General features: G+C 35.3%; 1 protein-coding gene across 4 annotated transcripts in view; it reads right to left on the bottom strand.

Moving 5' to 3' along the window:
• Positions 1–23,756, bottom strand: part of CDH13 (cadherin 13) — a 475,482-nt gene that overhangs the window by 129,898 nt on the left and 321,828 nt on the right. For all 4 annotated transcript variants that reach the window (XM_035336422.1, XM_035336423.1, XM_035336424.1 and 1 more), the window contains one exon: positions 13,427–13,605. In XM_035336422.1, coding sequence (XP_035192313.1) covers positions 13,427–13,605 — 179 coding nt within the window. The remainder of the gene's footprint in view (positions 1–13,426; positions 13,606–23,756) is intronic.

The raw sequence follows: 23,756 nt of genomic DNA, 5'->3' as shown, positions 1-23,756 counted from the left end.
ATATAAAATATTCTAGTATGTTTTCCACAGTGCATTGTATGATTTGTTTTAAAGATACTGTCTATTATTTTCTGAGATAGGCTGTGCAGAAAATAGGAAAGTGTTTAGAAAGTTACCTTTCTTACTACTATTTATTGAAACTTAGAATATTCTATTTGATCCATTACACTTATCAGTCATAGTCTGAATTATACTATATAATTTATCTTCTCCGGATAGGATTGAAAAAGACAGGCTTTGGTCCAACTAAAGCACAAGGCATCTTCTGCTTATCCATTTCCTCAAAATGTCATCTAAATTCTTAATTTATATTCCAAAATCTGTGTCAGTTTTCTGTCTTCTATCTTCATGAAACAAAAATTACACATTTCTTCTATCATTTCAGAGATGATGAAAATAAAAACGTATCTATTTTATCTATTGGAAACTAATATCCTCTGTTTAATTTAAGCCCACTCTGTTCAAGCAGGAGTAACTTACCAAGTCACTACGATCACAGAATTATAAAATACAGAATCACTGTATATACTGAGTTGGAAAGGACCCAACAAGCATCGTCACATCCAACTCCTGGCTCCACACAGGACCACCCAGAAAAATCAGCCTATATATTTTCTGGAGAGTTCAAATGCTTCCTGAACTCTGACAGGCTTGCTACCATGACCACTTCCCTGGAGACTGATAAACCGAATATGAAATATAAAGTATGGGGAAACATAACTAGCTAATACACTGATACTAGAGGAAAGTACCTAACAAGAAAGAAGTTTCTATTGAAACTTTCTGAATACAAGTATTCAGTATCCAGCTTTTCCAACCCAGAAAGAAAAACAGGACCTGCTTGACAGCTGAAAAAAAGAAATACTGCTAATTTACACATCTTTAAATCTTGATTTTGTTTTTAAAAGATTACATCCTTTCTAAAATCATGCTGTGACCCTCCATTTTGTAGTTATTTTAGTAAAAGCTTGATTTAATTGTATCTATGCCTTTCAATGTAACGCAAATGTTCTTTCACGCTGAAGCATGACAGCCACAACACAGTCATATTACATCACATTTTCCAATTAAAGACAAGCCACTAATAAAAATCTCTCAAAGAATTCTCAATGGAGGAAAAAACAAAAACAAAAAACAGCCCAAGACCCCCCAGACATTATGCATATGCACTTACGCAGATTTACACATACATAAAAGGTATGTACATGGACAGTTCACAGTTATTAGTTTAAGGATCTATTAACCACCAAGAAATACATGTTTAGCCAAGTCCTTTACTCTACTTCAGTGCACCTAAAGAGAAATGAATTTGAAAGAATTCCTATCACCTAAAGACAGTTCTTAGTGTAGTCTCACCCACCCCTTAATGAATTAGGCAAGACGGAAAATTCACTGCAAGCTTGAGGCTATTGCTAGTGGAATTTCCTACTATGTAAGAAACAAATCCCTTTTCTTATTCCCTGGTGAAGAACTGCCATATTGTTTGTAATGATATAGCACTGAGAGTTTTTTTTTTTTTGTTTGTTTTTTTTTTCCAAGGCGGAAAGTGCCTTCAATTGTGTCATTCTGTACTTGGGAGGAAATCAATGCCCTTTACAGAGAACTGGAGCCCTGTACAGTGAATTCAGAGTGGTGGTACAATCTGGGATACATTACAACCGCTGCCCAGCAAGGTAAGTGTTTTCCAGCCTTATCTGCTGTTCTTCTGCTGGATGAAATGGAGCGTTAAAGGTTTTGTTTTGTTGCTCATTTGTTTTGATTTATTTTTTTTTTAAACAGTGCTGCACCAAAATTTTAAAATGTAAGCTTCACGTTGGATTTCTAAATAAGCCTCCAGGCATTACACATGCTCGAAAGAAGGAACAATTCACATCAATAAGACTATCTACAAAAGTGACATAAGTCACAAATCCAGGGGAGGATTACCCAGTGCAGGTGAGCTAAGGGAACGGCTCGCTCATTCTTTTCACTGCTGTTTCATGTCCTGTCCCTCCATTCAGCCACATGGCTTCATCCTATTTCCCACATGACAGTGTGGGGAGACATTAGGCATTTTCATGACCTGATTCAACTCAGGAACCCAGCAAGCTTCTGTTACTGGGTCAGTTTCTTGCTCAGTTAGTAAACGAGGTGATGGGAAGGTGGTTGGGCAGGCAGTCACATTACCTTTTCATGACAGGGACCTGGCAGATCAGCCCACCCTGTCTCACCATTAAGCTGTTGCTGCAAGCACAGAAAAACCCAACAGTTTCCAAAACTTTATAGCGGGACTGGGACCTTTTGAGCTCTCTTAGAAAAACAGGTTTGAAAAACAATCTGCTTGGAAGTGCTGAAATTTTCTAACTGAACCACACGGCTTGCTTCTCTGAATCTCTTACAACCATCTCTTTAGCCACATTGCTAAAAGCAATGCTTTTACCTATTGTTATCTGAAAGTGCTACCTTTAAAAGCGGAGAGACGACAGGGTACAGAACCTGGTGATTATTTTTCCTTTGAGTCAAGAAGATGAAGCCTTAATGCTGTAATTTGGTTACAGTGAGAAATCAAAAGTCCAGCAAAAAGCCTTGCTATCTCTAATTCCCTTGTTCAGCTGTACAGTTGCCTTGGACCTGCTGCAAAGTCTGTCACAAGAATCAAAGGAGATGACTTTTCACTTACCTTGAAAAAGGCTAAATCAGACTTATATTACCATCAGCACAGCTTTTACTGTCTTTCTCTTGTATTCTCAAACATTTAATGACATTAGTGGAAATCTTTGGACTTCTAGATACTATAAGGTACACTTCCAATACATTTCTCTGGAAAATGTCTCCTATTTCAGCATTTAACATCTACCACTTGTAATTCAATTAAAAGATTGAAATACTTAAGGGAATTCTAGAGGAATTTTGTCTCTTTGGTTTGTCTCTAAGTTTTAGAGTTTATCAAGGACACATTAACAAAAGTACAGGCAGATGATTCAGAAATTTCTAAAACAACAGAGAATAAGGGAAAGAAAGGTAATACACGCAACAGAATTTCTGCCACTTCTTATGGATGAAACAGCATTTTGGTGTCTCAGAACAAGCTTTTTCCTCAAGTCACTCTTCTTGCCCAAGACTTTCATGCATGCAGTTAAGTGTCAATGCTGAAGTAAATGTCAAAATAGCAACTGCCTCAATCCTGTAATTTTTCTAATAATCTGACAGTCTTTTTATTACTATGCATACCTATTTACTCTCTAAAGTGCAGCTTCCACTGAACTATTACCTAGATAGTTATTTTGAGCTGCATTATTGTACCTTCTGGTGTTTCACTGTCTGGTGACAGCTGAATCAGATGTCAAAAAACCATTTATGTCAATCCAGAAATAATGCTTAAGTGAGATATTGGAGCAAACACCTACATTTGATCTCTATGGGCTGGCTCAGGCTGGCTCAGCATTGAAAGCCACCATCTATGATAGTCATGACGTGAGTGCCATTGTCCTCTGTGAAATTTAGATTAAGTTATTAATAGGGGAAACTCAAAGGTCTGAAAGCTGAAAACGAAAGTATATTGGAATAAAATTTAATTATGATCTTTTAGTTCATTAACAGACTGTGGAATGAGTGTAAATGAACTTACAGGGCTATAGAGACTTGTGCCTCCCATAAGATTATGACTCCATAACTTTCCTTCAACATTTTTAAAAGTGAAATTCAGCAGTAAACTTAAACTGAATTGAAACAGCATATCTAATTTTTACAGTCTAGTTACTACTAATATCAAATATTCATCTCTCCCAACAAGCAGGTAACTATAGCAACAAACACAACATGAATGTATGCAAAGGTGCTGAAGAACAACAACGAAAAAGGTAAAAATCTTTAACTTACTACTTTTAATTCTTTCCTCAAATCTTTTATTTGTTTAACCTTCTTTAGAATTACCAGGACAGCTGTCAACTGTTTAAAATATCTGCAAATGATTAATTTAGTAAAATATTATGGAGACACTGAACAACTTCTGTACACACACTAGAAGAATTCCATTCCTCTCTGAAAACTGCAATCAAAAATAATTTCCAATTAAAATACTTTCTGACAAGAAGAAGAAAATTAATTTAAATTTTAGCTGTAGGATGAAAGGAGAACGAGCAACGTCATGTTTCATTTTCTTCAGCCTGTCACTTCAATTCTCTTTTGAGGAAGACTTATTTTCAGATGATATAATTACAATCCCGAAATGGCAGTTTTAAATATACATGACAGATGTTTATTAAATTGAAGTACATTTGGAATAAAATTTCCTTTCCTCCTCTTCACTGCAGACACAAAGGCCACATTCTAGGGTCTCTCTCTGTTGCAGTCCTGAAATATTTTCATGATTGTCAGTAGAAATAACCCACATTTTAAAGATTAGAACTCCTCTTCTATCCACTACCACCCCATGTATCCCACGTCATCTGTAGTGTGTACGTTGCCTGGCCTTTCTAGGCATGCTTTCAAGCTTTACACGATACAACATCCTGGTAATAATACTAGGACAAGTTGTGGTCCGTTCTTCTAAAAATTATTAAATAAGCATTGTCAGGCAATGTAGTATAAAAGCACAAGTAGTATGTCAAAAAACAAACAAACAAACAAACAAAAAGCCAACATTCATAAATACTGCTCCATGGTACCATCAACACACAAGGAAGAATTCATATTTTAGATGGAGGAATCTATTTAAAAATGGTAGTATAATATGGCACTAACTTTAAGTATTTACAAATCACTTTTCTGAGTGAGCAGTATCTTCACTTAAGAATGATTTATATATGTGGTCCTGAAGGCATCAACTTATATTTGTTCTGCAGGGAGAACAATGCTTTATAGATTTCCTCTCAAGAAAATCAACCTCCCCACCCTTCTTTTTTTGTTTTTGCCTTGAAAAACAAAATTCCATGCTACAAGATGGACCAAATTAAAGATGTCAAAAACAAAACAGAAAAAAAGTAATAAGCAAAACTGAATTATATGCATAAAAGGCAGTTTTTTTATACTGGCAGAAAAAAAGAAAAAAAAAATCATATAGAGAACTTTCATAACCGTATTAAAAAAAGAACATAATGCATATAAAGACTAGCCCTTCAATAGTAAGCTGACCTTTTTTCTACAGTAATCAACCATGTGATTACATAGCTTCATTTGAGCTTTAGATTATGAGCTTCTGAAATGTTTATATACACATAATAGGAGGTGCTTTTGTTGTGTGCTTTGGGGGTTTTGTTGCCTTTTTTTATTATTAAAAAAAAAAAAAATTGAATACAGTTCTATATATTTCAATACTACAGACTGAGGACTATTGGATGGTGACAACTAAATAGAGAAATGCTACCTAATGCTTCACAGAAACCAAAATAATACAATTACACTGTGAGGAAAAGCTAAAAGTACATATATAAATGCATGTTGCTTTTTAATTATATACTCCAGAACAAGGATAGGTACAATTAGGCAGAATTTGGAGAGAGAGATTCTTTTCTGATTGATGGTATTAAGATAAAATCTTCTACAAAAAAGCATAATTTAATTAATTTTTACTACATACAGTCTAAAAATAGAAAGTCCTAAAAACACAAGAAATCCAATGGGGACATGGAATCTAGACCCAAACCACAGTTTTATAACTAGATTCTTCTGGGTAACAATTCTTAATCTAAGACTTTTCTTAGTTTTCTCTTGGGAACACAACCATTGTGTAATCTGAATTTCTGGCACTGGATAATACTCTCCCTTGCCAAGATGTTAATACAGATGCATTTTTATTTTTAGTTGTTTTGTGTGTGTGAATTTACAAATACAATTTTTGTAAATTTACAATATAGGGTTAGGTGCTATCTGGTGTATTTCTTGTAGAGAAATTAGTAAGCATTCTAAAACTACTAGTATTTGGTGAAAAATCAAACTTAAGATAGAAAACAAGATATATATATATATATATATATATATATATTTAACTGCAGTATATCACTACTTTTACAACAAAGAGTTCATATTATCCAGACAGAAAAAACAGTTTACAAACTAGGGATATTTGCAGAAAAAGAGGGTTTGTTGAGATTGATAGAAACTCTACCTTTTGTAGTCATATTCCTCAGCCCTAAGAAAAGACTGAAAGACATGGGAAGTGTGCATATTTCAGATTTGCTTCATCTTTTGGCCCTTCTATTCTCTCTTTTAAGGTGACATTGACCCAGACATCTACAAAACATATGGTACGCCGCTAATCTGGATTTTTTTTTATTATCTTCTTTGGTAGATGAACTTTAGCTACCATTGGACCCTCTGTACTTGTAGAATAAATACCAGCATTTAGCAGTAATTTACCATCTCCTTCTGCAAAATCTGTTACTTGAAGGTTTTTTGTTTATTTTTAAAGGTACATCATTTTTTTTTCTCCTCTCTTAGTCATTTGACAAACGGGGATTTTAATATCTGAACATTTATAGAGCTAATATTCCTTTCCATTTTTTTTTAAAAAAGAAACTCTAGCCAAAAAGATAACATACATCAGTTATCAGCCTCTATTCAAAGTACTTGGGAAGCTGTTATCATGCTTTTTGCCACTCTTAATAAATGCCTTGAAGATGATATTTTAAAATACTTCTGCAATGTATCAGAATCAGAAAAACTCATGATATTTAGATGAGTGGCATGTCTAGAGGATCAGCAAATCTGCTACAGATATCAACACCTAAAATTCTAAGTTAAACATGAGACAGTGCAGAAAACTGCACATTTGAAAAATCATATTCACATCTTCCAGAAAATACTGAGCTCTCCCAGAAAGCAAGTTATTTTAGGAGTATGTTTTTTCAAATGATGCTTGGAGTCATCAATAGTTGAGAAACACCTGTTTTTCCAACTATGGCAGATAATGCATGATCAGAGGAATGAAACGCCAGTAGCCTACCAAAGAATTAAATCCAAGATCCTCATAAAGAGTTGGGCATGTTGTTTTTATTCCCTTAGCATCAGAGAGAAACACAGAAAAGGAAGTAGAAAAAGACATATTTACAGGCATCAGAAAACATAGTATAAGGAAAGCATTAAGGGTAAAAGAATGAATGCTTTTTTAATCTTGTATTCTAAGTGGAAAAGAAATATTAGATATTGCTATATATGTCACTAAATAAATAAAATAACAGTAGAAACTGAGGTCCAGCTATAAGGTAAAGGTGTGCAAGTAGGAATTCTGTCAGAGAAGACAAGACAAAATGATACAATTATTCCAACTCAGAGCTGGTAGGCTCCAAGGTATCCGTTTTCCTACCATCACTGTAAATGTGAATATTTTAGAGGTTAATACGAAGATCAAATGTGGAATGCATTTGCTGAAAAGATTAATATCTTTTCATTAAAACTGAGGGTGCACTGTTGGTTCAGCATTTGCATTTAGATCGAGTAAGTAATAAGTATATTGACTGCTTAAGACACACATCTCCAAAATGGAAAATATGGATGAAGAGGATAGCATCCATCAGCAGAAGTGGAGAAGGTTTTTCTGTTTTCTACTGCTCTCCGTTCAGAGAACTTAAGCCCTATCAACAGGAACACTGATTTACTTATCACAGCAGAACTGGCTGAATACTGTAAAGAACATTTATGCAAGCATTCATTCCTCCATGCAACCAGTGTATTGGTGAATACGTATCAGCAGACTGGCATTGACTTGAAAAATCATAAGCCAATGTATAGTCATTCATCCATGTATGGACAGGAATGGGTATTTGCTAGTTGTTACAGACGTTTGTTGTTGTTGTTGTTGCAGTTGTTGTTTAAAGCTTAGAGGCATCCAGATAAGTGAGAGCCTCAGCCTGCTATTACATGATTACAAGTAGCCTACATAAAAATCAGCAGGACAGGCTAGTGTAAATCCAGATTTCTTGTGGTTTATAGTATAAAGCTATCAGCTCCATGTTTTCAAGTAATAAAGAGAGGGGCAGGTAGATATGATGCAAATAATGATATTTAGATGCACCAAGATTGATTCAAAAGGTTAAAAACGTAGGAAATGCTTGCTGGAGTGGTGCCATGGCTTTGCACAGGCACACTGAGTGTCTGTCTCACTGGAGAACTCACATTTAACTGACTCCAGCCCAGGGATTCTCAGAATCACAGAATACTTGAATTATTTTTCTTGAGAAGAGTTTTTAAAAACATATATAACAGCATATAGTCCAGCACAAATCAGATATCTCAAACTATTTTTTAACTTTAAGCCAAATTAAACACAGCAGTTCCTATCAAAAGCATATTACTCCTCAAACTATGAGAAGTAAATATTTCACTTAACTGTGGTGACAAGTCTTATAGTACTATAGTCATGCAAAATTTATACAAATCATACAGCTATTTTCCCACAGAGCAAGGGTCTGTAACACTGGCAAAACAGTATTGTGGGTAAGCAGAAAACCTGATTACTGTTCCATAAAATAAATTCAAGAGCTGGTTCTACATTGTACTAGTGTTTTCTCCTCCTATGAACAAGTATTATTTTTGTCTCACTGCAGGGAAGTGTCACTTTGAAATGGACTCTCCATCCCTAAAATACAACACTCAGGACGCTTTCTCAAGATCTCAAGATTCCTTTCATTTTGCCTCCCCCCCCCCGTGTTTTTTGTTTTTTGTTTTTTTCTCTATTTGGGATCATTTAGACCACACACTTTGGTAGAGGGCATCCTTTTCTGAATCTATGAATCAAATGTGTTCTCCAATGGATATCTGTAGGTATAATTTGCCCCCTAACACTCTTCAATCTTTATCTCTGACACATTCAAGGATGCCTACCTAGCTCTCGCAAGAATAAAATGCTCATTAATCTTCAAAAATATGTCCTTACCTGCCTTCTGAAAATGAAAATGGATGTTCTTGAATAAACTAACAGAGACTTGCTGCAAACCCTGAGGATCATGCACTTTTGGAAAATTTTTGAATGTGAAAAAATTATAAATGAAAATAAGGTGGTAGATTCAGGCCACATAGATCCTGCATGGTGCTGAGTTTTTCTTTGAAGGCTCGAAGCACTCTTAGCTTCCCTCAGCAGATGTCAATAGGAATAAAAAGCACTCAGAAGTTGATATAACGTGGGATTCTTACATACAATTTTTCTGCATGTTAGAGAGGATGACCTTGTTGTTTAATACTTTTGTAGGTGATATTATACAATGGAAATTACTCCAAACACAATGTCACTCATCTGTGCTAATTTAAACTTCTATTCAAACTTGTTAAGCAATCAAGAACCATGTCCAATTACTAGTAGAGCTGCTGGAAAATTCTAATTCATGCAAACTGGATCTGGCTGTAGGATGTATTTTCTCACTTTACAAAATTTTGAAACCATGTCATATCTTACATATCTTCTAAGTAATTAAAACAAAACAAACAATTAAAATAAAATAGCTAGGTTGGAGATCTGAAATGGAAAAAAAGAAAAGACCTGAGAACACTTTTATTTTTCTAGATAGTATAGAAAGAAAGCAACCCTAAAAAGAGTGAAATGACTTTCACATTACATATTCCTTCTGCTACCTTATGCATGTAACAACATTCATAGTGTATGAAGAAGTCACATACCACACCTGAAAGCATTCCCATCTCCATACCCTCAATTTATTAAGACTCCTAATAACTGTTAAGTCACAGAGAAAGAAATTACAAAGGCTTGTAGAAATTTAACAAAATTCATTTTGAACTGATCCTCTACAGCAAAGGAACAGATGCAGCCTGAGGTTCGCCAGAAAGTTCATCTTTTTTTTTTTTTTTTATCCTTTATTTTTTTTTTTTTATTTTAAAAAGCATTTATTTATAATTAAATTTAAATCATCAGATATTAAAAAAAAAAAAAAAAAAAAAAAAAAAAAAGACTTGATTTTTATCTCCTGATATTTATTGTTAGTCTAGATGTTTACTTATGAATGCTGAGATTCTCCCATATGTATTTAATCAGAAATAAAAACTGATGCCCACGCTTTACTTTACTTTAGGGTAAATACCTTTGTTTTGATTCTTTGCACTGCAACAAGAATTTCTGAGTCTGTGTCATGCCAACTCCTATGAAAACACTGAAGCATTAGAAAAAAAAAAAAAAAAAAAAGGACTATAGAGTATGTTCAAACCTACCAGATAGCGAAATGTAGATGCAAGGCATCTTCCACTACACAATAAACCCAGTTTCCTGTTTTCTCTGATACACAAACGTGAAACTGATTATACTATAAATAAATAAATAAGCAACACAAAACACAACGCAAAATTTACATGCTGTTAGTTTGTCTTAAATGAAATGGAAAGTTTCCCAAAAACATCAAAATCCAAGTGGTGGTTAAAATTATGAAAAGAGATGGAGAACTTGTAACTTTAATCAGTGTCTTAGCATAATTTAAAACAGTTTATATCAACCTCTGATGCATATAGATATGATTAATGCAAAACAATTTTTGCCTTCTCTATGGCCATCCTTGAGAAACTTTTACTTTAATGCAGCTCCTCATTTGGTGTCTAAGGCTAATACAGTTTTAAACAGTACATGTCCTAGGAACAACTGAAGATAATCCCCTTTTGACTAGTAATAGCTTTTTTCTGATTCATACAGAAAATAAATACAGCTAGCAAAAGACAGAAAAATTACAGGCAGTTGACCCAACTTGTAGTTTAAGTAAAATCTAGGAGAAGCTGCTGGTTTGAATTGGCAGTCATGATGCTTCAGATTCACCAGAACCCATTTTTTCAGATTCTGAAACTGTGGAATTCCCCAGCATAAATCTTCCCCCATGGAAAAAACTATGCGCTACACCTTCATGAGTTTCACCTAGTTACCTGCAAACAATGCTGACTAAAATCACAATCATCAAAAAGGAGAAGCTGAGTTGTTCACATTCATTTCCTTTTCCAAGGAGTCAATGGAAAACTTAACTTGCTGTTCTGCATCCATATCTACCTTAATACGTTATATGCTGAGATACTGACAAAAGAGCGGTAGGAACTGAGGAGAACAAGGAAAACTGTTCCTCCCAGCTGTTCACTGATACTGTTTCACAGGGTCTTTGCCCATCCATTCTTTAATGCCTCTATATACATTTTTTGTCCTCTGTTGTTATACCTACTAGCAAGGTTTTCAGAGAAAATACCATTTATTTGTCCCATATTTCTAATGATGCACTTCATAGAAGGTTGTGATAAAACCTTTAAGAATTATAAAGGTTCATCAGAGGCATATATAATATAATAAGGCACGAATATCATCTGATATTCTACACAGGAAGGGCAACCCAGCTTTTCAGCAAACCTGGGAATCACTTCTCCAAGCCTGGTGACATACACACCTTATCCCTAAGCAGTAGCTAGACAGAGATATTCTCCTTGAGATGTAATTCTTGCCTGTTTGTACAGACAATAATTTTACAATACTTTTACAATAATTTCTGTAAAATATTTTTACAATTATTACTGTAAAATACTTTTACAATAATTCAATTTCACGAGCTACATAGAAATACATAGAATTATTTATAGTATCAAGATTATGTTGGTAACCAGAATTGTTCAGAACAGGATCATTAGGCCACTTGTCCCTAAAAATTATTATTCCAATTTAAAATAGGTGATGTACATCTTTGCATATGAATGGTAAACTCTAGAGATCCAAAAAGGGTGGTATGTCCACTAGTTCCTATACAAGCAGGAAGGGGGAGAAATGGCAGAACCCACAAAGATGAGAGAAGACAACACAGCATCTTGAAGAAATAAGAAACTTGCTTTTTACCAAGTCTTTCACCTGACAAGTCAGTATTAGACTGGTCTTTAACAGCAGAGAATGCTTGTTTTTGTTAAAATTTTACACAGTTCACTCTACATTTTGACTCATAAAAAAATCAGCATGTGTTGCAACAATAAAAATTACTTTGCAGTTTCAACAGGACAGCAGTTTGCCATGTCACCTTCAAAGTAAAGGTAATAAGTTGACTATTATTAAAAATCATGAGGAACTCAGATCTTACTCCCTGAATATACTACCCAGCTATAATATCTGTTCGATTGAGGCCAGACTTCTTGTATGGAGACAGCATCATTATTTCATGAATCACCAGTGACCTTTGGAAGGTACTAGGAAAAGCAGGCATGTTCATTCCCTTCCATTGATTTTCTAATTTTGAGTAAATTGGTTTAATCTGGGGAACGGTTATCTATTAGGAATAAAAATACCTAAAGTGACTTTAGAAAACAGTATAAAGGTTTTGAACTGAAACAATGAAGTTAGAAGGGAAACCTGAGGCAAAAAGGTAGTGATTATATACACCTTAATTTGGGCATGATTCTGTGGCCAGTCACACAGGTATGAAAGAACTGAAATTTCTCTGAACAGATCTAAAGGCCTAGATCTCAGTACTATTGCAATGTGTCTGGAATATGTTATTTGTTTTACCCATGAACTGTCTGATGTTGGAAAAAAATACAGAAAAATGACTCACCTAAAATGTATATGTGGTATGGGTATTGTTTTCACATGGTTAAAATAAGACATAACATGCTGAATATTGACAACATTGGATAGTCCTGTATCTAACCAACATAAAAGACCAGTTCAGTATATCAGCACATACACTCAACATGACACAAGGCTGAAGAGTGACAAGTTAAGATCTTTGCATTTCCTTGAAGCAGACTGTAAGGAAAGAACCTGGTCGCCTCCAGGAACCTAAGAGCACACAGGCCTACATAACTGAGGAAAGTGGTTATGTACATAGTAACTCTTCAGGTCATCGCTGTATTGGTTTCCAGATTTCATAGATTGTGATAACATCTGGATTTAGTTTATTCTCTTCTGAATCTGAAATTATCATACCTAAGTTTTCTTTATTATCATTTCATGCTCATATTATGTTAATGATCAACAATAACCATAGATTTTAGCATGATAGTAGCTCACCTCCAAGACACATGCAGACAATCTGTCCCTTTACTATTCCTTTCTTGTGTTTTCAATGGGTTTTTCAATTAAAAAAAAAAAATCTAGAAAAAGATTTAATGCACTAAGCTGTGACAATCTCATAGCAAGCTACACACACAGTTAGGTCTTTTTTGTTTTTAATTTGCTTTTTTGTTGTTGTTGTTGTTTGCTGCCAAACAGTCAGCTGGTAACTCTAGTTTGACTTCCATTTATTCCTGGGATCTTTTCTTTCATCATCCAACACTAGAAGTCTTGTCCAGCAATGATAAACTATTAGATTTATAAACAGTGATCACAAAATGTACCTTCTTATGCTGAAATAATAAATTAGCAAAACTGTATAAAAGACTCCTCAAAGTTGATCATCCCAACCCCCAGTCCCAACAATACTCTTGAACATTTCCTAATTTCACAGGAGACTGTAGGCGTGAACATTAAAACATAATCTGGTGATAGGAAACTTACCTCACGATCCAACATTGAAGGTGAAACCACTGTGACAATATCTCCCTTCTCTGGGTCAATATAGAACATGTTTGGAGATGGTTTGGTGGGTGTCTGTTTGATGATGTTATATCGCAGAAGAGCATTGTCTGTGCTAGAGTCATCAGCATCAAATGCTGTCATACGCATCACAGTTGTTCCTAAGAGAAAGATGGACAGACAATGTAGTTAGTGAAAACACTTAAAATTATGCTGCCATCACCCGTGAGAACCAGGTAGGTACAAAACAATTATCTCATCAAGACCACTAAATAGTTTCACGTGATACTTAGTCTGTAATTGCAGTTTTCCTGTTTTTAATTGCTATTGAGCAAACAACAAAAAGTTGTTAGTGCTTCTGGTTTGCAGCTGACAAATGACTAACCAAAAACACCCCGTATTTGTGTATTTTGTTGCTGTCCACATTAATAACATTTCACTGGATGAAGTGCAGATGCATCTTCTATGCTTTAAATTCTACAGGTAGAAAGTCTACAGGATATCCATGATGAAGACAGCAATGCTGAAATAAGAGAAAGGTCTCTGTTTGTACTTTGAATTCTTGCACAGTTTCAAAACTGGCTGGACATTTTAAACCTTCTGTCAGTATGACAAATTTTATCATGAATAAAGCCTACATCATTCTAATTTCAATTTGAACATACTTATGGGATTATTGCATCATTCTCAATATAAAACACCCACCTTTAATGCCAGACTATCCTTATTGTGATGAAGTTGCTTTTAATATGAAAATGTTATAGCATACACTTCTGATATAGAGAGCAACAGGGTGAATGCTGCTGACTGCACAGATTCTTAAATAATTTACAGAGGAAAAAACTTAATACTCTTCTACCTCTCAGATAATATAGAGACAACTGAGGTGCTTCCAAGTCTCTGGTTAGCTAATGGAGCACATACTCTCACATCATGGGATCAAGTCTTTTCCCCTCTCTTGGATAGGCACACCAGACGATGACAAAATTAAAATGCTATCATAGCATCTTCTATTTGCTTTGTGCAGTAATTTGGGAACAAAGGAAAGGAAGTAATTCGACATCTAGGCTGACCCCTGCGATATTCACCCCTAGACCATTAAAACTTATTCGGTTCATTTATAGGTATAAATATAATTATTAAAAAAAAAAAAAAAAAAAAAAAAGTCTAACTAAAAGCAATATGTCATCACACCAAAACTAAAGGATTTCTGGTAATAATTTCCTGAACAAAGAATAGAATCCTAACAAACAAAAAAGTTATGATCAAATCTGCAAACTAGTTCCAATGGTGAATCAAAATTAAGTAAAAAATTACTGCAAAAGATATTAGCAAATCTTAAACCAACAAGGGAATATAAGAAGGTATCTGTTCCTTTGCCCCAAAACCTCAACCAAAACAATTTATGAAATTCCAATCAACTATCCAGTTTGCATTTAAGTTACTTAGTAGTGAAACCATATCATTTAATGTTGATTATATATATATATATATATTTTTTTTTTTTTTTGCTAGAGTTCAATTCTTATATAGTATCTAACTCTTTTTTCTTTTTTCCCCCATAGACTTTCAATAGACAAGTATTACTCTAAAATGTCATGATGAATCTTAAGAATGGCTTGGGGTGGAAGGTATCTTGAAGATCATCCAACTCCAACCCCCCTGCCACAGGCAGGGATGCCACCCACTAGATCAGACTGGCCAAGGCCCCATCCACCCTTGAATACATTTGAAATACACTTTCATTTCATACTGGGTCTGTAAGATCATATGATTTGTCCTCAGTATCCACACAGACTTTGGTTTTAAAATTACTACAAGGGATTAAAACCCTCTAGTACAGACAAGACCTAAGACATTACATTGGAAGTGCCTGCAGAACAGAAATAAATATGTATGGTAATAAGTAGTGAGCTTTTATTCTTTGTGAAGGTCTTCAAGCACAAATTACTTAAAATCAAATAAAAGTGAAGTATTGCATTAAAAGTAAAAACAAAACCAACTAATCTACAGGCTGACATAATTGCTTCACTCTCTGTTAAACATACACAACTGGCTTGTTTAGATGTTTCTTTTTTTCCTTTGCTGCATTTCTCAAAGTATTGCCTCTTGTTGTAGTGACCTTGAATACAAGCTCTCAAAGGTTTTGCTTCATTGCTACTTCAGGCATAGTTACCCCCTTGAGAAATATAACAGAGATCTGACAGCATGTTGGTTTTATTCACCAGTGATTAAAGGTCAGACAGCTCAAAAAGAAGCTTACCACTGGATGCCATGCCATGTTTTCCAATATTACAAGATGATCCTAGCCCTGATATTTTCAACTACTTTGTTTGAGACTTCTTCAGAAGCAAGAATAAAAAAATATCTTTCTGTTTTGAAGGGTGAATATTCAGCCTCTTTTTAAAAGTACAGGGAACTTGTGACACACTGTGCTATTTTTTAGGTATTTATTGTATTTGAAGAAGATTATGTATATTCATGTTAGATAATGTTTCATGAAGATCATCCAAGTCACAAGACTTCACTGAAATAAATAAGAATTAGGGCAAGACTTCAAGAGATCTTAGAGTGCTCAAAATGTGTTTCACTCAAAGTGAAATTCAGCGGTAGTCAGTACGACTCGTCCTTGAAAAATGCAATTTAATGGGATGCTATGTTCAAGTACATTAGACTATATTTTTAAATAAATTTAAATTTCTACCATTATTCATCTATTAGAGGAGTTATGTTCAGCAGAGATTCAAACCTGATTGAAATACATACTCAGGTGGAAATCCTATTTATGCAGTTGTCCTAGACAGTTCTACTGAAATATTTCTAATGATAAGAGTGTAGAAGGCACATACGGATTTTAAGATCTGATGTAAATCCCCAAATCTCTAGTTACTCTGGCATAAAACTGGCTTGATACAATGGCTGAATCTGTTTCTGATTTGCCAGCTGCAGTTCTTTAACCTTTCTATTCACTGGACATGATCTTGTTCTGTGTAATCATTCCTCTGCTGCAAAAAGATAAAAAAAATTCTAGTAAGTCAGAGGAACAGAATTTCACATTCATTTTGCATAGAGATGCTAGTGCCAGTAGGACAGGTGTTGAGAATATGATCCATTTGTTTTTATCTTTCCTCTGCCAAAGATTTTGAAATATTGCTAACTAGTTAACAGCAAGGTAGTGTGTATGCTTAAGCAAAAGTTATTCTACTCTCACAAATCCATATAACAGATGCAAAAATGCACATAAAATTTGTCTTTAGATGTCATTATATATTAGTACTGTCTGTATAAAACTTTATCTGTTTTCTGTTCATGAACATCAATAAAAAGAACTACTTCTCTTTAAACACTACCTATATGCATTCACCACCACAACCACCAGGGAAGCTGCCTAATACTGCTACTGAAAACAGCAAGGAAACCTTGCACTGAGTTTAAAACTAGTTCTAGGCTTCTGCAGCCATGCTGAGAATGGCTTGTACTCAGAAACATATCCCTGTGCTCGTGCTCACAAGTGTGTTTGCAAACTAACCAGAGTTCACTGTCCATTCATCTCAAAGCACAGTGGTACCTACTGTCTATTCTACTCCATTAAAGCAAAACAAGAAAACCCACCTCTCATATACAAAAAGTTATAATGGGCTGATGTTTGTTATGGATGCCTCAAAATCACAGAAGCTTTAAACCAGGAGCTCAATCATATTCCAAGAACCTGTTGGAGAAGTCTCGTAACTGTATTACCGGATAAGAACTAGCCTCAGTTAGGGTGTTCATTGAGAGTACAAACAAACATGACTGTACATTTAGGATGGGGCCACCACAAAGACTATGTTTAGAGATTTGATTCCTAAAAATGCAGTCACACTTTTATTTTAAAAGGCTCTACCACATTCATCCAGTCCAAAAGAGTTTAAATCAACATGGATGCCTCCTCAGATTTACTCCTTCATCATAAAGTTTTATTCTTCATAAAAGATTCATTTCCCCAGACCCATAAACTGACTACTTCTAATTCAGTGTCATTTTATAAATACTTCAATTCCTGGCATCAATCAAATGCAGCTGGCTTTCAAACCACAAAACAACAGCTTGCTACATTATCATGTTAAACAATATATATTAACTTATCAAGCTGAGGAACAAATGTCTGCAAAATCAGCAGCTTTATAGTTCTGCTGATGATGTGCAGATACTCACTGAGGCAGTCTCTCCCAGCGAAGGTATAGTTATGCTGTGTTGTATTTCAATATTCATGCGTTATTTGCCACACCTTTTGGGCAGTTTCACTGTTACCATAATCACTCAAAGCCTCTGCTTGCACCTCCAAGAGCTGCTCATCGATCAGAAATATCCACTAGCCAAGTCATTGCTCCAGAGGCCGCAGCTATCAATCTGTTAATTGCTCATTTGGCCTGTAAGTTGGCTTGGAAATATTGGCAAAAAACTCCCCTTAGGCATTAAGAAGTAAAGCACAATGCTTGCACAATTTTGTGGTGATTGGAGCAGATGGTTTCTTGGGAACAGCTCTCTGGCATTTTGTTATTTACTTTGTAATAACCTTTTTCTTCCCCCTCCCCCCCCCCCCCCCCCCTTTTTTTTTTTTTTTTGAACGTCAAGATGCCAAGAGGATGCTAGGGACAGTTCAGCTGATGGATGAGGTTGCTACTACTAACAGCCTGACCCCCTTTTTTATTATTTATTTTCTTCTTCTGGGTGGGCTTATGACGTTGTGTCCAACTCCTTTTCCAGTTCTGTTGTAGAGGGCAACTGTTCTACATCCTGTTCCCAACGTCTGGCAAAGGATTCATCAGGTGTAACAGTGTTACACTGATGCGTGTTGCTCTAAAGTCTATGAAATTTTGTAGAGTCTTTCTGAGCAATACAAGCATTTTTACTTCTATCTTTCAATGAAACTCAGGTAACATTTATTCACTCTTGTAATGGTTAAGTGCAATTTATTGCTATTAAAATAATAAATTTACAAAAAGGACTGAAATTTAGGGGAAGTTAGACCTATTTCTAGCTTGATCAAATGTGTGAACAACTGTCTTTACATAGACCCTTAGAAAAAGGCTCTGAATTTGAACAGAACATTAAAATATTCAATTTAAGGACTGAACAATTCTGAGTTAGTGCTTAAAAACTTCAGACTAGATTTGTTTGTTTCTACTGTATGTTCAGTTCTGTCTTGTGCATGTACTGCAGAAAGGGAAGAGTCCACTTTCATAATTAACATGACCAGTTCACTGAATGCTATTTCCAACTTCTTCAGAAGTTCAGGTGTACCTCTGTATACTGAAAATAACCAGTTCCACAAAGGTATACTTTTAAGAAAAAAAGCTATTTTAGCCCAAGAAGGAGAACAAAGTACAAGAAATTGGAAGAAAAAGGAAGAAAGCAAAAGGGTTACTAACATCCCTTGAACACTTTATTGCTGTAGAAAAAAGACCAAAACACCAACTCAGAAAATAGAGCAAAGGAAGAAACCCTTCCATACCCATCATAACTAATTACATGTTTAACTGTCATTTTGTACTTTAAAGACAACAAGCCCCAGGGAAGTAAAACAAATATAAGAATAAAGGTCTATTATGTCTCCAATCAAGTGCATTTGAATTGCAACTACAATTATTAACTTACGCGTGTTATTAAAAACTTGAAGGCTTTGCTCAATAGAGAAGACATTTAGTAAGAATTAATGACTTCAGTCTTTTAGCATATCTCAGATTTATATAGGACAATAATTTCCTATCCTGCAGGATTTTTTCACATCATCTATTTAGATGTCTGGCAAATGCAGGATATATATTCACTTCTTAAACCAGAGTTTAGATAGCATCACTGATCAGCACAGTGGGCATGCCAACATACTGCAGCCAGAAGGAGTGGAGAGATGCACTGGTGAAAGTTGTGGAATGAATAACTATCTGCTGTCGATACACAGAAGAAATTTCAGTGATGTTAAATAGAGATGAACTGTTAAGGATTGCTACTATCTATAGAGAGTTAATGTGTCCAGAAAGCTTGTAAATGGAGGTAGAACTAATGAGAGATTTCCAGCTGAACATTACGACAGGACAGTAAAGTAATATGGGCAGGTCAACCATTAGCAATACTAACAATAATTTTCTCATGAGGCATATAGCTAGAAAGTACAGACAGAAGAAGCCCTAGGTAGAAGAAATTACTCACTGCCTTTTTTTTTCTTTTTTTTTTTTTTTTTTTTTTTTCTTTTTTTTTTTTGGGGGGGAGAGAGAGAGAGAGAGAGAGAGATAACATTTTCTATGTCTCTAGGTATACCATAGGGTATAGCATCCTGTGACTGAAAACGATGTTAAGAGCTTTTGTGTATTTGCAGCTCCAGGCGAGAAACTGACACGTGAAATGTCAGTAAATGAATTTGTGTTAGCTGAAGTTATGTGACATCAATGATACTCGTATATTTTGCTTTGTCTCTCCATTTTTATGAATGTATCTCTCTTCGTCATAAAATATTGAGAGAAAATGCTGAAAATAGTTAGCCCAACCAAGGATACCAAAATTATATATGAGATCCCTATCACAGATCCTGCACTGTACAAAATACAGAAAACCTGATCCCCAATCAGGATAACCTACATTTTAGATCGCATGCACTCTTCCTCCAGAGGGAGGAAAAATAATAACAGAGGCGTGCAGTCTTTTTATTTATCTGATAGACTACAGGTACCATGAAATCTGCATTTGCCTAAGGAGTAAAATTAGGTAAGTTTCATTTCCTCTCTCTTATTTTCTGAAGGCTCATCTGGATGGCTAAGATGAAATGTTAGAAGAGCTAAAGTCACCCATTCCCTTAGTAAGTCCTTTAATAGAATTGTTTTTCCCTCTTTTCACCTTTTATTTTCATGAGACATCAATGAATTTAAAAGACCTCTACACAGAGATTTATCCCTACAAGAAAATTAGTGAAAATAGAGTGATTAATTGGGAAGCTTTGAGGTAGTGACTGCCGGCCGGCCAGCACACTTGCTAAAAAGTTAACTTATTCAGATGACTCCTCGCTTTTATGTGCCAGTTTATTTTCATCAGATATCTATACTCAAAGTCAAAAATAAAAGCTATTTGCCAACTACCAGTCCATCATGGCAAAGCAAAAGCCTGGTTTTCCCTCCACGTCATGTGTACTGCTTATTAAGCTTCCCACCTATATGAACATTCACAGGTATAGAAGTAACAACAGAAACATTCACCTGTGGTGACGTGTTTATAGAAGGCTTTTGAGTATCAGGAACAGGACTGGTTGGTGGAAATGTGCTCTTCTTATTTCAGAGTATGTGCTGAGCTCCTCAATCTTTTAAAAATATTAACTTTTCACATATTAAAAATAAGGAGGTTTAATATTTTAACGCACAGGATTCCTGAGAGAGGGGAAAGTGTCATGATGTATTCCTGAATTAAGTTTACCCTTGCTTAAATACAAATCTAAATCTTCATATAACAGGACCAAAGGAAATAAGAGAGGAATAGTGACTGCTGTGCTGCTGTTAGAGGCCCTTCACCAAATTACACCTACCTACAGCTCTTTCTTCCACTGAGCAGTTTGCCCCAGTTCCCCTCAGCATCATTGCTACACCTTTAGGAAATGAGCATTCCTTGCTCAAACATAAGTAAGTCATCACACTCGATCACTTGCAGATTCTTCAGATGGACTGGGAATTACAAATTCAGCTGACATTTGCTGAAGGAGGGCTTAGAACAATAGAGCTGTAGATGGGGAAACAAAACAAACAAAAAAAAACAACAAAACAAAACAAACAACAACAAAAAAAACACCAATCCCCTTCCTTTGAATATGAAGAGGCTGTAGATTTAAGCAAACCACCATTTGCTGAACCAGAGATATTTCCCTAACTAGGATTCTGCCTAAACTCTGGATCAGCAGTAAAAAAAAAAAAAAAAAAAAAAAAAAAAGGCACTCTCATGTCTGCTTCCATTTTGACCAGTAAAGTCTATTAAGAAAAGGCATTAATTACTTCCTGGATCGTGACCATAAGCCATAAAAAGTCCCACTGTTCTAATATTCTAACTGCCAATTCATAACATAATCTTATATGTCAGATAACATAATTCATAAAGCAATATAACACATTCTCTTGAAGTAAATGGTTTAATGTAAAAGATGATATGCACTGAACATCTCACAGCAGGTGAATATGACAGAATGGTGATTTATGTGCAGAAGAATAGCTATCCAGCACACAGAGTAAGATTCAGCCCTAGACACAGACAGAGAAAACAGAGGACCCACATTCTCCCTGGAGTTTGGCTAGCATTAGAAGTCAGTCGTAAGATTACAGGAAATAAAGACCATAGGAGACATTAAAATGTCATTGAATTCAGCCCCCTAAAAACAAGGCAGGACCATTCGTGAAAAGATACAGAATATCAGCTTTTTTTTTTTTTTTTTTTTTTTTTTTTCCTGAAAACCTCAAACAAAGAAATTTCCACAGTCCCTACGTGACTTATCATCGCGGTGACTGTATTTGGTGTACACCTGCCAGAAAGCCAGCTCAAGCCCTAAGGTAATCTAAAATAGCCAGCTACACTCTAGCCTGTCACCACACAACTGGAGACAGAATGTTAAGCCCTTTCCCAACCTTTTACAAAACTATCATAGGCAAAGTGTCTGAAACCCAGCACCCTCTGCCTAGAGTGACCTTCTCATTTACTCAGCCCTTTGATCTGAACTGCTTGACAGCTGAAACATTTTGTCAGAGATGCTCACAACTCACATGATTCACCATGCTGTTTTCCCACTTCCATGTGAAATTGGAATTGCCTGCAATCATTCAAATTTGATTTCAGGCATATACAAGCTGTTTAAATGCAGATGCAAACTTTATAGTCTAGAACAGCTAAGCAGAGAGCTTACTAAAATATACATTCTGCTAAGCTTTCATTTATCTCTGTTTTATAATCCAAATGTTTTCTTTTAGCTTTACTGTTCCTTTATTATAATAGATTCCCATTCTTCTACTCTTCCCTGTTTATCAGGGAGGTGTAGTACTGGCCAGAGCAACTCAAGTTCCTAACAGACAGCAATCTTTAAAGTAACAAAATATATAAAGCCTTCATACCCAGAAATACACATGAGAAACAAACTTTTGAATGTGGTAGAAAGCTTCCCCTAAACTTCAATACAGAAAAAAAAACAGACAAAATTAATCATTTAACTTTCTTCCAAAAGAGAAGTTAATATCCTGTTTTTCCCAGCCTGCAATCAGGGAGTAATTCTTAATCAAGATAAATGATTAAAAGAAAATACATGTTTCAGAGACTTAGTTTAGTAAAAAAGGACTGACAATTATTTGTATTCTGAACTTCTGGGATAGAACTAGCCATCAGTCACTTTTCTATCCATCATTCACATTTTCACCTTGTCTCCATCCAGCCCTGTTAAGAGTTAGCATTCTGAATTTCTATAGGAATGACTAGAAGAACAAACACAGGCTCTTCTTAGCCCTTATTAAGCGAAACACACTAACTGGAAACCTAGTTCATGTTCAGCTGTCCATTAAGCTATGAAAGCTTCTGAATTTGAAGACCTGGCAGCACTTCCCAGCTCCTTGATCCAGCCATCTTGTAAACCCACCACCCTTCTGCAGCATCAGGGTCCTTTGGAAAGGAAATTTGGCTGCACTGGTAAAGAGGAAGCAGCAATATGTGTTAATATGACCATCAATATGGACTACTGTGCACCATGGACAAGGCATATGACAGCTGAGAAAGAATCAGAGTAACTTCAGACAGTTTTTGTTTGTTTTTTTGGGGGGGGGTTGCTCATTTGTTTTTAAATAGAGGAATCCAACACTGAAAACTGCTCCAATGTAGAAATGATCCAAATGTAACTGTTCCAATGTTTGTCAGTTATGTTTGCTTTTTAAGCTAGGACTGTCTGTAAGGCAGGAGTGAAACCAGTTAAACAAAATTCATGGAAATGAAAGAGATCAGTGTCAAATCTAGTTTTTAAATCAGAAGTACATTAAAATCTAATAAGACTGAAAATAAAGAGGCAATGAGAATATTTTTCATTTCAACATTATTTTTTTTTTTCAAAATGAAAGAAAACAGTGTAATATGTTGACAGTAACTGTCTTTAAAAAAATGCTGTAAAAATATGTTTTGTGTGGCATGTGTAATAAGAAACTGAAGCTTCCTGGTTGTGCATGTTCTGCATTAAGTCTTGTTCAAGAACAACAAAAAATTGGAGACATTTTTTTTCTAAGAATGGAGTATTTTCAGATTCCAACAGTCCTTTGATCAGTGCCACACTTGA

This window comes from Oxyura jamaicensis, chromosome 11 (genome assembly GCF_011077185.1).
Source record: "Oxyura jamaicensis isolate SHBP4307 breed ruddy duck chromosome 11, BPBGC_Ojam_1.0, whole genome shotgun sequence".
In the NCBI taxonomy this organism is placed as follows: Eukaryota; Metazoa; Chordata; class Aves; order Anseriformes; family Anatidae; genus Oxyura; species Oxyura jamaicensis.
This window is presented reverse-complemented; position numbering and strand designations above follow the sequence as displayed.